This window comes from Anarhichas minor, unplaced genomic scaffold, assembly GCF_050575085.1.
Source record: "Anarhichas minor isolate MPS153535 unplaced genomic scaffold, ASM5057508v1 ptg000039l, whole genome shotgun sequence".
Taxonomy (NCBI): domain Eukaryota; kingdom Metazoa; phylum Chordata; class Actinopteri; order Perciformes; family Anarhichadidae; genus Anarhichas; species Anarhichas minor.
The window spans coordinates 558615-574483 of NW_027466485.1; the positions used below are offsets into that span (position 1 = coordinate 558615).

A 15869-nucleotide genomic window follows, 5' to 3' on the forward strand; every position below is an offset into this window, starting at 1 on the left:
CCATGTTGCACCGCCGTGTTTCTACAGCAGCCCAGAACGGACACTGGCTCTGGTGAGAGATGTTTGTGTTTTTGCATTACCTAAAAGTTAGGGATGGCTACTGAGACTCGGTATTAAACGTGCCCCGGATTATTAAAAATCGGAGTATTGATAAACTCTGACGTTACTGGTGCTTTTTATTAGTACTTTTTAATGGTTAGGTGTAATTTAAAATCACGTTGAAGTGAGCATTTCCACTACTTTCTCTGTGGGGCTGAGCTCCTCCAACTACACATAGACACAAACACACACACACGATGCATCAGTGAACAGAGAGGCGGGACGGTGGTCCCTGAACCAGGTGAAGAATACTTGATTGGACGGCAACTCCGCTTGTTACTGCAAAAAAAACATTCGCAAGTAAAAGCCTTATCTTAACTTATCAATACATCTGTTCCACAACCACTAACATGTAAACAAAACCTAATTCAATTGGCCGCTCTCATCCACTATACCCTAACCCGCCATGTTTACACAAACACAGCACATGCGATCAGCCAAAAGCTTTTTTTTCTCCTTTTTTTTTTTTTTACAAACAAGCTAAAACTAAGCTAAAACTAAGCTAAAACTAAGCTGAGCTGAGGGTCATATTGTTGCTTTCTATCTGCAACCTCACCACTAGAGGCCACTAAATCTCACACACTGTTCCTTTAAGTTGATTCGAAGTTAGAAACAGTTTTTTCTTCATCTTGAAGTATGCCTTCATGCCACACTGAGTGAAATATTCAAGCTCCCACATTGTTTCCCATCAAATGGAAATATTAACTTGGTGTGCATTATTTTAAACACACTTATATATCTAGTATATGTGAACATTTTGAGCATCTGCAGAGTGTTGGTGTGAACAGCGGTGACAGCGGTTACCTGGAGACACCTGCATTACGACACTCTGCTGCCATCTTCCCTTGTAACCTGGTTACTGTTTGGTTACCACTTCACACTGACGGGGCTGTTTAACTGAAAACCAACAATTCAATTTGGCAGTAGCTTTCAAGAGCTGTAGTTTGACTAACATCCATCAGCGCCCTGTGAAGAGGACTGCAAGATTGTGTAGAGTACATGAATTTCTTGTATAGTAACCAGCAAAAAAAACACAACTCTAAGATTTCTTAGTGTACAAATTGTATATTTAATAGTATTAATAGGTAATTGTGTACTACTGAGAATCAGCTTGACATACTTTCTATACATACAATCAGCTGCATCTGCTGTAATATTCAGGTTACACGCATCAAATGAACTATTACATTATTAGAGAATGTTATATTCCACGACTCAAAGAAATACAGCAAAGCAGATTTCACATACTGCTAGCAGTAGTAATAGTATTATTCTTACATAAACTTAAAATACAGTGCTAAGAGGGAAAAACCACATAACAGGAATATAATAAACACAACATCTGATCAAAATCTATTGTAATAAACCATGTGATGTTGAATAATGCTAATGACATTCAGACATCACGGTGGATGTTATTTAAAAGACCAGTGTTGTTGAATGATTCAGCCTGTCGTACAAATCGAGTGTACTACTTCCTACAAATATATATATATTTTTTTATATAATTGGTTTTTTTTCAAGCTTTTGTGTTCCATTAACTACTAAAGTCTAAAAACTTGCAGACACCTGCCTTTTAAAAGGATACAGCTCAATTAATAAGTATTTTCAGATTTAGGACCAGTTTCGTAAAGAAACCACTATGGCTCTTGCAGGTTTTCCAGAAACTCCTCTATTTCTCTCCACATTCGGTTCCTGCGTTTATTTTTAGTCTTCTCCAGAACTTTGATGCTGTTCCCACGATAGTAGGATTGATGCGGTATCTCTGCCGCCTTCATGTGATATTTTAGTGACTTGTTTTGATCCTGTCGATCGAAGTTTAAATACTTTGCGTAGTTGTTGTAAAGCAGCTGTTTGTCTCCAGGTTCCATATCACTTTCTAGCAGTTCCTGGTACATCTGCTCAGCTTTAGCCTGGCCGTGATTGGACTTTGCGTATATAGTTGCGAGGTCTATTTTCGTCACAAATGAAGAATGAGGGTAACGAGAAATCACCTCCTTATGGAGACTGATTGCTCTGTCTACCGTGCTTTGCTTTGGGCGACTGTCGCTGAAACAATTGATTTTCCATTTGAGAGTGGGTGTGGCACATCTCATCAGATAACGCTCATCTGGATGGTGTTCTTTCTCTGCCAAATCAATGGCCTCATCAATAGATAAGTAGTTTCTGTAAATCCTTAGTATTGCTTTCCAACCATTGTAGGTGCTGACAGGATTTCTCAAAACCTTTCCGGCTAACTCACGTGCTTCATCCTCAACTTCTTCTCCTTTCTTTGCACATCGCTCAAGGTAGTAAACTGCGAGGCACAAGTTCTCTGGATCCTGTTCCTTGGCGACTCTCATTTTCTCCAAGATGTCAACCTCCAACCCTGTGTCGCAGTGCTCAAAAAAACTATATATATATATATATATATATATGTATATATATATATATATATATATATTTATATATATATATATATATGTATATATATATATATATATTTATATATATAAATGTATGTTTTATATTATACTGAATATTATTATATGATATATATATATATATTATTATATTATACTGAATTGCCTGTGAGGGTGACAAAAATAAGATGTCCTGACATATTTGTCAAAGTGATATTTACTGCTTTTTTTCGTGTTGGAATAAATGTTAAATATTTAACTGCAAAGTAGTAATGCGTGTTTGATGCCTTCATTTTTTTTGCATTAAATCATACTGGGATGTTTGCTGAAATTGATTGGATGTGGCACAGCCCTACCAAGAACATTTTCCACCAGCCACCACTGATCAATAATCATTGTTCATTTCATGTTGAGGAAAAGAGGAAGATACGGTAGAAATAGAGTAAGGAGCATTGAATCTGTTAGCTGCTTCCTTGATCTGGACACAAAATAATTTCACTACTGTGAGGAATTTAAGTTTTAAAGCGCTCCTAGCGATGGATATTATGTGTTACAATATGTTTACTTGTAGAAGGTTTAAACTAAAGGGAGAGTTACTGAATTTGTTGTGCACTGTGAGAGAAACCAGAGAATTTATGACACTGCCATAAAGTCAGAGAGAGGGGGATGTTGCTGAAGGTTTTCTGTGTACAGCCTTCAAGAAGGGGGGAGGAATTGGTCAAGGAAGTGGCCGACTGAAGTCCGAAGGGTTCAGCCAATCACTGAGCTGATCGATGGGCTGAGGAATGTGTAATATGAGACATTTCAGAGACTTTGGAGAGACAAAGAAACTGTGAATCCCCGGAGATAATCAGACCTCATCTGGACCATGAGGCGGACACACCAGTCTGTCATGTGGTGCGGATGGGGCCTCTATTTCATGAAATATTACTATTGATAGTTAATTCAATTTGTAAGTGCATTTGCTTTTGTTAGTATATTAAATTCCTTTTGATTTAAATTTCAACCAGCTTATTCGGCCCTGCTTAATGATGGAAGAAAGAGAGCAAGGGGGGGGGGGGGGGGGGGGGGGGGGCTGCCTCTTCTCCTCTTCATGCTTCTTCTCCTCTAAACAAGGAGGGGGGCTTTTTCCTTTACCTTTTGTTTGAGACATTTTGACCATAACACTACACATACTGTGTATGGTTGTGTATGGTGGTTTGATTTGAAGCACGAAAAAAAAGGAAGTAAGGAAGGATCGGAGGGGGAATGAAAAATAGAGTAGGGCGCATTAAATGATCAGAAAGGAAATAAGGAAGGAGTAATAAAATAAGTAATGAATAAGGAAAGAAGTATGAGAGGAGGAAAAAAAAATATGGACCAACAGACGGCTGCAAAGAAAAAGTAAGGTAGGAAGAGGAAAGTAAGTAAAGAAGGAAAACTTGAAAGAGAAACAGAAGAGGACAAAGGAAGGCAAATGGGTGGACACGTAGAGGAAGTAATTAAGGAAATGGGACAATGGAGGGAAGGAATGGATAAGAAAAGATGTATAAGAACAGACAATATAAAACCATGGAGGACAAGAAGAAACAAAGGCTGAAAAAAAACACAAAGGTGAACTAGGTATGCAATGAATACATCAATTAGTAATGAAAGGTAGGATAGCGTCTGTGACGAAGGAAGAAACAGAGTGAAGGTGTGTTCACACCAAACAAGGCGCAAATTATTCGCGCAAGTAGATTACATACAAAGTCTATGCACAGACGCGAAGAGACTGGAGTGACGCGAATTTGCGATGGCAAGGCACGTTTGACACGGCGCGAATTCGCACAAAGTCACGCGAATTTGCGTCAATCGGCAAAATACCCCAAATGCGTGAGTTGAAATTTTTCAACTTCGGCGAAAAAATGGCGTGACGCTGCGGCGCGATAGCCTATCAGCGTTGAGATGTTTCTCCTGTCATCACTGACTGCCGTTGTTGAATCAGGAAATAAATACTGTAGCCGTCTGTGTTCACCCAGAGCTCTACGATACCTCATATCAATAGAGACCGGACCAAACTATGTGTTTACATGTGTGTGTATAAAACATATGGTACACACAATGAACAAGACGCTGTCGTATTTACGTCTAGATGACGTTATTGTGAGTGTTGATGGAGCTGCTACAATGTTAGCATAGCCTAGCACAGATCGATCCGAGATCCAGTGAGAAAACAAGTATTTTAAAAGTTATTTGCTTGTCGTCTTGCGGAGAGAACGAACAAAACATGAATCCTGACTTTTTACAAATCGGCATCATTACGTAGTTATTTCGGAGTCCCTTTTTGTCGGTTTATTGCAGTTTCACAACACTTCCACAACACGTACTAAGCAGAAATAGAGGTTATTTTTTCCATGGTTGATGGCGGACAGTTGAACGGCTTCCAGGGCGATAAGCCACGCCCCCTCTCAGGCGCGTCCAGCGCGATTCACGCGAATGAACACAAATGGTCCCGTGATTAATTTGGTGTGAACACGGTATGAGGCAGGAGGAGAAAAAAAAGTGGAGGCAGAAAGACAGAAGGGAGAAAGAAAAGATGGCTGGAAGAGGTAAGGAAGGAGGAGGCAAGGAAGGAAGGTCGGAAGGAAGAAAGGTAAAGAAATGGTGTGAGCCACAGAGAAGAACAAGGAAGAAAAGAATAAAATAATTCAACAACAACATTCCACATTTGCCCAGCAGAATTATATTCCTGGAAGTGTGGGATGAAACTTCAAGAAAACAACTCATCAGTAATAATTGTTAAGAAAAAGGTTTTTAAATCCCTGTGGCTCTGACTGAAAGGCAAGACTGAAGAAACACAGGAGGGATAATAGTAGTAGCCTAAAGACAGAAAGGAGGGAATGAAGGAAGGAGGTACCAAAGATCTGACTGAACAACAGTGTTTGAATACATCATCAATGACTTGAAGGATCCATAATGTTAATATTATTTGGCTGTAGGACACAATGATACTGATTATTTACTCCAACAATGATATGAAATGCAGAAACAACTACTCACCTCGTCATTTAGCTGTTTCCTCAACTCTGTAACTTCTCTAAGTTATAGCGTGGCTGGTTTTGGCTCTTGTTGCTGCTCACCTATAAAGAGAGACTTCGCAATTATAATTTGGAACTTAGAAATGCAAGGCAGTCCTTCTTGTCTGACATCGTAACCAAAAACAATAACAATACACGCGCCTTATTTGCTACCATCGACAGGCTAACAAACCCTCCAGTGTCAGTAGCTGCTGAGCTCCAATCCACCTGGGCATGCAATAAATTTGCCTCCTTTTTTACTGACAAAATTGAGAACATTAGACAAGCAGTCAGTGCCCCCACACCAACCACAGGATATGTGTTGTCCCCATCTCTAAATAACATCCATTCAAATATCATGACACAATTTCATTCAATCGACCTTAGAAGCCTAGAAGACATTATACAACATCTGAAGTCATCCTCCTGCTGCTTGGATATTCTACCAACACACTTTTTCAAAAATATTTCAACTGCATGACCACTGATCTTTTACAAATTGTAAACACATCCCTTCTCTCAGGTATCTTGCCACAAGCCCTAAAAACTGCAGTTATTAAACCACTCCTAAAGAAGGCTAATTTAGACTCCGCAACAATGAAAAATTATAGGCCCTTATCAAACCTCCCATTTTTAAGTAAAATAATTTTAAAAGCGTTTTTTCAACAGCTGAACAACTTCTTGGCCGTAAATAACTGTTTTGATGTCTTCCAGTCAGGCTTTCGACAGCACCACAGTACTGAAACTGCTCTTGTTAAGGTTTTCAACGACATCCACTTAAACACAGACAATGGCAGAATTTCAGTCTTAATGCGTAGTGCTGGATCTCAGTACTGCATTTGACACGGTCGACCATGACATACTACTAGAAAGACGAAAAATCTGGGTGGGACTCTCTGGCACAGCACTTAACTGGTTTGAATCCTACTTGAAGGACCGAGAATACTTTGTGTCTGTAGCTAATTACACAGAGCTGACTAAAATGACATGTGGTGTTCCCCAAGGTTCAATACTGGGGCCTCTTCTGTTCAACATCTACATGCTTCCACTAGCTCAGATTATGGAAAACAACAAAGTGTGTTTTCATAATTATGCAGACGGCACACAAATCTACATTACAATATCACCAGGGGACTATAATCCCATACAAGGGCTGGGTAAATGCATTGAACAAATCAACAACTGGATGTGCCAGAATCTTCTTCAATTAAACAAAGATAAAACAGAAGTAATTGTTTTTGGTACCAAGGACGAACGATTGAAAGTCAGCGCTCAGCTTCAATCACTGATGTTAAAAACCACAAACCAAGCCAGAAATCTATGTGTAGTTATGGATTCAGACCTCAATCTGAACAGCCATATCAAGACAATTACAAAATCAGCCTACTATCACCTGAAGAATATATCAAGGATTAGAGGACTTATGTCTCAACAGGATTTGGAAAAACTTGTCCATGCATTTATCTTCAGTAGACTCCACTACTGTAGCGGTGTGTTTACAGGTCTCTGTAATAAGTCAATCAGAACACTGCAGCTGATTCAGAACGCTGCAGCTCGAGTCCTCAAGACCAAGAAAGTGGATCACATCACTCCAGTTCTGAGGTCTTTGCACTGGCTTCCTGTCCAACAAAGGATTGACTTTAAAATCCTGCTGTTGGTTTATAAAGCACTGAATGGTTTAGGGCCAAAATACATCTCTGATCTGCTGCTACCTTATGAACCATCCCGACCCCTTAGGTCGTCTGGGACTGGTATACTCTCTGTTCCCAAAGTCAGAACTAAACATGGAGAAGCAGTGTTCAGTTTTTCTGCTCCACATATCTGGAACAAAGTCCCAGAAAGCTGCAGGTCTGCTGAGACCCTCAACTCCTTTAAATCAAGATTGAAGACTTTTCTGTTTGCTGCTGCCTTTAATTGAACCACTTACACTGCTTTTTTGTCTTTTAATGACTGTTTTCAATGTTTCAATGAATGTTCTTAATTGTTTTTAAATCTCCTTTACTTTTGCCTTATGTTTTGATGCTTTTAATGGTTTTATGTGAAGCACTTTGAATTACCTTGTTGTTGAAATGTGCTATACAAACACACTTGCCTTGCCTTTGGCTTCTTTGGTATAAATGATAAGATGTTGTTGAGCACGCAGCTTTAAATGTTCACAATCACGTCGAACCGGATCGTAGAGGCGGGGCACTTGAGTATCATTTCTTCTATTCTCTTTTAGAAACTCTCCTTGACTTTCGTTTCCAGGAATCGAAGACTACAGCCATCTGATGAATCTAAAACATGACTCATCAACAGTGGATCACACCACTCCAGTTCTGAGGTCTTTGCACTGGCTTCTTGTCCAACAAATAATTGACTTTAAAATCCTGCTGCTGGTTCATAAAGCACTGAATGGTTTAGGGCCAAAATACATCTCTGATCTGCTGCTACCTTATGAACCATCCCGACCCCTTAGGTCGTCTGGGACTGGTCTACTTTCTGTTCCCAGAGTCAGAACTAAACATGGAGAAGCAACGTTCAGTTTTTCTGCTCCACATATCTGGAACAAAGTGCTGCTGCTGCCTTTAATTGAACCACTTACACTGCTTTTTGTTTTGTTTTAATGACTGTTTTTAATGTTTCAATGAATGTTCTTAATTGTTTTTAAATCTCCTTTACTTTTGCCTTATGTTTTGATGGTTTTTATTGTTGTTGAAATGTGCTATATAAATAAAATTGCCTTGTCTTTGGCTTCGTTGGTATAAATGTTAAGATGTTGTTGAGCACGCAGCTTTAAATGTTCACAATCACGTCGAACCGGATGGTAGAGGTGGGGCACTTGAGTATCATTTCTTCTTTTGTCTTTTAGAAACGCTGCTTGACTTTCGTTTCCAGGAATCGAAGCCTACAGCCACGTCTGATGAATCTAAAACATGACTCATCAACTTACCACATTGTTATGGCTGCACCTTCACATTGAATGGAAATATCAACCTGAACACATATGTTTTGTGACCTGTCTTCGCCTTCACTTTCCTTTCCTGGGATTGAAAACCTACAGCTACATCTGATTAAACTGAAACATAACTCATCAACTTTGGTCACTCAATTTTCTCTTCTGAGTTATGATTTACTGTTTTGTAATTACAAGAAAATAACTCATACTTATGAAGACAAAAGATCTCATCATTATGAGAAAACTTAAGGGATAGCCAAGTTCGGTAAAGTCGGAGAGATATTCAGATCCGGACTTCTCAGATCAGTAACTCAGAAGCAAAACGTTGTTAAAACACAAACAAAAGAGCACAAGAGTGCGCAGGGACCGTCTACAACACGTGTCAAACTCAAGGCCCGCGGGCCACATCCGGCCCGTGAATGAATTATCTTTGGCCCGCATGATAAAATCTATTTACTATTAGAGCTGGCCCGCCGGTATATCGCACGCACCACCATAATACTACAAATCCCACAATGCACTGCCCGTGTGTCGGCACGTCAATCGCGGGCCCGCGAACGCGCGCCTCACGGTCTGTATTACATACCACTTGTGTCAACTTTCAACTATCCCTCGCCCCAAAAAATGGCTAAACGAAAGTTGGAATTTGAAAACAGGAGTTTTCAAGACAGGTTGGAGGCACAGTATATGTTCGCGGATGTAAAGGGCAAAGCTGTGTGTCTTCTGTGCGGAGACAGTGTGGCTGTAATGAAAGAATACAACATAAGAAGACACTATGAAACGAAGCACCAAGACAGATACAAGCATCTGGACACGACACAAAGGCTACAGAAGGTAGAGGAGTTAAAAAGAAGTCTGGTGTCACAGCAGGCTATGTTCACTAAAGCCAAATCACAAAGCGAGGCTGCTGTTAAGGCCAGTTTTATTGTGGCAGCAGAGGTTGCAAAATCAGCCCGGCCCTTTACCGAGGTGGAATTTGTCAAAAACTGCATGATTAAAGTTTGCGACGCCGTGTGCCCAGAAAAAAGGCAAGCATTTTTAAATGTGAGCCTAAACCGAAACACCGTTGCTGACCGTGTGCGTCACCTTGCTGCCAATCTCCAACAACAGTTTGTGGGAAAGGGAAAAGATTTCATCGCATACTCCGTTGCTGCGGATGAGAGCACCGACACTTCTGATACTGCCCAGCTGTCAATTTTCATCCGTGGAGTGGACTCAAGCCTGTGCGTAACAGAAGAGTTTTTGGGATTACACCCAATGCATGGCAGAACTACGGGGAAAGATCTCTTTGAAGAGGTGTCCAGATGTGTAGATAAAATGGGGCTGCCGTGAGATAAACTTGTGGGACTGACAACAGATGGAGCGCCTGCGATGTGCGGTTTAAAGAGTGGATTGGTGGGGAGGATCCGAGTAAAGATGAAGGAGGAAAACGTCACAAGTGAGTTGACAGCTTATCACTGCATCATACACCAGGAGTCGTTGTGTGGCAAAGCCTTGAAAATGGAACATGTGATGAGCATCATAACATTAGCGGTTAACTTTATCAGAGCCAAAGGTTTAAATCACCGCCAGTTCAAGTCTTTTCTGGAGGAGTTAAGTACAGAATATGGTGACTTGCCCTATCACACAGAGGTGCGATGGCTAAGCCAGGGAAAGGTGCTGGAAAGATGTTTCCAGTTGCGTGAGGAGATCTGTGAGTTCATGGAAAGCAAAGGGAAAGGCACAACAGAGCTCCGAAATAAAATGTTTCTGTGTGAAGTGGCGTTTCTGTGTGACATCACGAGCCACCTGAATGCGCTCAACCTGCAGCTTCAGGGGCGGGGCCGTGTCATCACTGACATGTACGCTACAGTGAGGGCTTTTAAAACCAAGCTGCGCCTGTGGGAGACGCAGATGCTGCAGGAAAACTTGAGCCATTTTCCGCACTGCCAAACAATGAAAGAGCAGGTCGCTGCCTTCCCAACTACACAGTTTGCTGAAAAACTCGGCATACTTGGTACTGACTTCACACGGCGATTTGCCGATTTTGAAGCCCAAAAAAAGCAGGTTTGAACTGCTCAGTTTCCATTTGCAGCTGACGTGGAAAACGCACCATCAAACCTCCAAATGGAGCTGATTGAGCTCCAATCTAATGACACACTGAAGGCAAAATATGAGTCTGTGGGCGCTGCAGAGTTTCCACGTTTCATCCCCGACACAATGCCCCAGCTGCGCTCCCAGGCTGCTCAAACGCTCTCTATGTTTGGCAGCACATACTTGTGTGAACAACTGTTCTCTTTGATGAAGATAAACAAAACTTCACACAGGACTCGTCTTACTGATGAGCACCTCCACTCAATCCTGAGGATTTCCTCAGCTCAGAGCCTGACCCCAGACATTGATGAACTTGTATCCAAGATGAGACACCAAGTGTCTGGCTCAGACCAGTGAGCATCACAGAGCAGCAAACGGTGTTTTGACGCATTTTCAGTTTTTAATGCAGTTTCATTTTTGCATTTTTTTTCTCTTGGTACTACAGGACATTTGATTTTTCTTTGAAGTAAATTATTTTTGGCTGTTGTTTGCCTGTAGAAAATGTTTTCACTTGAAATGACTCTGGAAAAACTGCAGATAAGCAATTAATGAAACTGATTTTATTACTTTTATTTTTATTTATTTATGTATTATTTATTATTTTTATTTCATTTATTTCATAATTAATGTTGTTTTATAGGCAATACTCTATAGGCCTTGTTAGTTCGGTTCAATATGTGCACTAAGGTTCTTTCAATGGCCCTTGACTTGTAGCAATTTTTTAATTTCGGCCCACTGTGTAATTGAGTTTGACACCCCTGCTATAAGGGGTCAGAAGGGTCAAGTTTAGACCATTTATTTCTTTGAAAATGTGAGACAAAGTATCTCTTACTCCCTCCCACCATGTTTCACCCATTTCACACACACACACACACACACACACACACACACACACACACACACACACACACACACACCGTATTTCATCCCAATCTCACACGCACACACACTCTCTTTCTAACCACCCCACCTGTGCGAGAAATACAGATACTATTTTGACTTTAACAGGAACCTTTTATTTTGCCGTGGTAAAACTCCGCCCACACTTAGCAGGGGAGGGGAGAAACATACAAAAGGGTTGCTTGGGAGTCCTACCAACATTACACTCTGCAGATACACACAACACAGCAGCTACTGTAGGACAACATGAGCAACAGAAACAAAAGGATGACAGCCCTGGAGGCTCTGGAGCACATCCTTGATCACGATAGTGAAATAGAGGAGGATGTGTCTGAAGATGAAGACCATCTTGAGGTCAATTCAGATTATAATGGAACTGACTATGAACCATCAGATGAGGAAACTGATATACCTGTTCCTCCAAGCGAGACATTCGTGTCAAAAAATTATGAAATACAGTGGTCATCCTCACCCAATACACGTCAGCCAAGAATATCATAAAGACAGTGCCAGGCCCCACCAGGATGGCAGTGACTCGTGTCACAGACATCAAGTCAGCTTTTGAGCTGGTCATTCCAAACTCAATACAGAAAGTAATTCTAGAAATAACTAAGAAGGGAGACGTGTTTTGGGGGAGACGTGGAAGGAGCTGGATGAAACGCATTTGCATGCATATGTGGGGCTTCCTTATCCTTGCTGGGGTCTATAAGTCAAAGGATAAATCGACAGCCAGCCTGTGGGATGCAGAGACAGGCAGGGCCATATTTCGAGCCACCATGTCTCTGGAGACTTTTCACATTTTCTCCGGAGTTATCCGATTTGATAATCGGGAGACAAGAGCTGGCAGATGGGAGAGAGACAAGCTGGCAGCTATTAGGACAGTGTGGGACAAGTGGGTAGAGGGTCTTCCCCTACTCTATAACCCAGGTCCCAATGTCACAGTGGATGAAAGGTTGGTGGCATTCAGAGGTCGCTGCCCATTTAGACAATACATGCAATCCAAACTGACAAAATATGGCATAAAAATCTGGGCAGCATGTGATGCAAACTCCAGCTATGCATTGAACATGCAGGTTTACACTGGAAAGCCGATTGGAGGAGCCCCAGAGAAGAATCAGGGCATGAGGGTTGTGCTCAACATGGCAGAGGGTATCAGGGGGCACAACATTACGTGTGACAAGTTTTTCACATCCTACAACCTGGGTCAGGAACTTCTAAAGAGAAAGCTCACAATGGTCGGGACTGTCCAATAAAACAGATCTGAGCTCCCTGCCGAACTGTTGGAGATCAAGAACAGGGCTCCCCAGTCGTCCAAGTTTGTCTTCACAGACACCACAGCCCTAGTGTCTTACTGCCCCAAAAAGGGAAAGAATGTTGTGCTCATGAGCACTCTCCATAGAAATGCTGAAATCAGCACCAGAGAGGACAAGAAACCAAGCATGATTCTAGATTACAATGCCACAAAAGGGGAGGGGTGGACAATTTGGACAAAGTAACGGGGTCCTACTGCACCAAGAGAATGACTGGCCTTTAGTCATCTTTTATAATATAATTGATGTATCGGCCTACAATGCGTTCGTCATCTGGACGGAGATTTTTCCTCAGTGGAACGTGTCGAAGCTGTACAAGAGGCGCATCTTTCTCGAGGAACTTGGGAAGGCACTCGTGGTGCCGCACATACAACGGAGACAGCACCTACCGAGGACCCCAGTCGCTGCAGCCACAGTGAGGGAGATCCGGGAGAGAAGTGCACCCAGTACACTAGTGTCTGAAGTAAGTAATTGTGTGTGTGCATGCATGTGTGCATGCATGTGTGACGACATGTCACTCGTGTGCTGTGTAGACACAGATACACAGACAAACGCATGCAAACATACACACACCTCGTTCATTGTGCTCATCTCTTGTTCATTTTTGTAAATGTCTGTTTCTTAACACTATAAATAAACATGAATAAAGTTTACTTTCAATACAAATCCTTATGACTCATTTGGCTTGATTTTGAGTGAGAGGTGTCTCTTCTCTATTTATCTACATCACCCCATGAAAAAAAGAAAGTTTCAAAATGTAAAAAAGATTTAGAAAAATAATACATGTTATGGTAGACTAATGCAATTTATATCTAGGTTTTTCCAATGCACCTAAAAAAATAGTTTGAACATGTATTTTTCATGAAAACGATTGAGTTATCCTAATTGAACTGTGATCTATGGAGGGGTGAATAACTCCATTCCACTAAATACTGATTGAATTGTTAGTAATGGTGTTGGTGATGAGGTACAAACTATAGTTATTAGGATTTTTTGGTTTCTGACAACTTTTGGATGATTAAACATGCACCGGGAACATCATTGCTGTACCTAAAAAAACGAAAATAACAGGAGGGTTCTCTTCAAGGAACAATGTGTAACATTTAGGGGGATTAGTTGGCAGAAAAGGAATATATTATGCATAACTCTAGTGTATAATGACCTGAAACTAATAATCGTTGTGTTTTATTTAGCTTAGAAAAAGCCATTTATATCTAATTAGGGAGCGAGTCCTTTTCCACGGAGTCCGCCATGTTGCACCGCCGTGTTTCTACAGCAGCCCAGAACGGACACTGGCTCTGGTGAGAGACGTTTGTGTTTTTGCATTACCTAAAAGGTAGGGATGGCTACTGAGACTCGGTATTAAATGTGCCCCGGATTATTAAAAATCTGAGTATTGATAAACTCTGACGTTACTGGTGCTTTTTATTAGTACTTTTTAATGGTTAGGTGTAATTTAATATCACGCTGAAGTGAGCATTTCCACTACTTTCTCTGTGGGGCTGAGCTCCTCCAACTACACATAGACACAAACACACACACATGATGCATCAGTGAGCAGAGACGGGACGGTGGTCCCTGAACCAGGTGAAGTGAAGAATACTTGATTTGACGGCAACTTCGCTTGTTACTGCAAAAAAAACATTCGCAAGTAAAAGCCAATAATTTATCAATACATCTGTTCAACAACCACTAACATGTAAAGAAAACCTAATTCAATTGGCCGCTCTCATCCACTATACCCTAACTCGTTATGTTTACACAAACACAGCACATGCGATCGGCCAAAACCTTTTTTTTCTCCTTTTTTTTTGTTTTACAAACAAGCTAAAGCGAAGGCTGTCTGTCTGAAGTTTACTGTTTATCTTAGTTTGTTCTTGTAAACTTCTCTACTGGCTGAGACAAAGCAGAGAGGAGGACAGAGGACGGGAGGAAAGACTGATACTATCTAATGTCTGTGTTCCTCATTATTATTATTATTATTTATAAACTTTACTCAGGAGGTTTCCAGTGAAATATTAATGACTTTATAAAGTGACTTTGCTGTTGTAAACATTACTGTTATAATTCATTTCTAATCCTGTTCTGAATTTATTTGTATTTAAAATTCTATATATGCTTTAAAATGCAATAATTTGTCATGAAAAAGAACAGAGTATTGTTGTGGAATATTTCTTATGACTAGTCGGGAGAAGAAAGTGAAGGTTTGTTATCAATATAAACTAAACAGAGTCTTGATGAACGATCAAAGTTTGTAAAGTCAATTTATTTGCTTGCAAGCAAAGAGAACAGTCTCACAGACACATTGCAGTCATCTGTAAGAGTGCTCTGGCTAAACAGTCACAATGCATGGACATTTATGCTCAGACAGCTTCCTGTTATCTGCTTAGCTAACAAGAATACACAAAGAACACAATAAAAGGCAGGTCATCCTTCGAGCCTTAGTATACTTGATTTAAGACAGTCAGGAAGGCGCTTTATCTCCTGTTTGCAAATCCCTTTGTTCACAGTTTGCCTTACAATAAACCGTTTAAACTCACAGCAGATGCTTCCTTAGAGGCCACTGTGACATTGTTACAATGACTATTGCAGAGACAGAATAGACATTTTTTACCCTCACACATCATATATGCATGCAAAGGTTTACGCTTTTACAACTTCAGATAATGCGTCATAAAGGAAGTAGAAGTATTTCAGACAAAGGATCTCTGTTAGTCAAGGCCTCTCTGTGTCTCTGTCTTACTCTGACACATTTTCCCATTACAGTATTGATAAAAGTAGCTGTTTGCAGTAATAAAACCCTAAAGATACCTATCACTAGCTGAAGGCCACTGCAGTTCTCCGATAGGCTTAGAAAGGGGGGGGGGGGCTGAGCTGAGGGTCATATTGTTGCTTGCTATCTGCAACCTCACCACTAGAGGCCACTAAATCTCACACACTGTTCCTTTAAGTTGATTCAAAGTCAGAAACAGTTTTTTCTTCATCTTGAAGTATGCCTTCATGCCACACTGAGTGAAATATTCAAACCCAAGCTTCCACATTGTTTCCCATCAAATAGAAATATTAACTTGGTGTGCATTATTTTAAACACACTTATATATCTAGTATA

General features: G+C 40.8%; 1 protein-coding gene, 1 long non-coding RNA gene and 1 pseudogene across 6 annotated transcripts in view; 2 read left to right on the top strand and 1 right to left on the bottom strand.

The window, feature by feature from the left end:
* The window catches only part of LOC142967879 (uncharacterized), an 83452-nt gene that overhangs the window by 26325 nt on the left and 41258 nt on the right, over positions 1 to 15869 (top strand). The window lies entirely within an intron of this gene.
* LOC142967856 (uncharacterized) lies at positions 1705 to 2486 on the bottom strand (the record flags this gene model as incomplete). Its single annotated transcript, XM_076107460.1, has 1 exon — positions 1705 to 2486. A coding segment is annotated over one exon (747 nt), but the record flags the coding sequence as incomplete, so codon positions are not given.
* LOC142967862 (general transcription factor II-I repeat domain-containing protein 2-like) lies at positions 9102 to 11384 on the top strand (annotated as a pseudogene).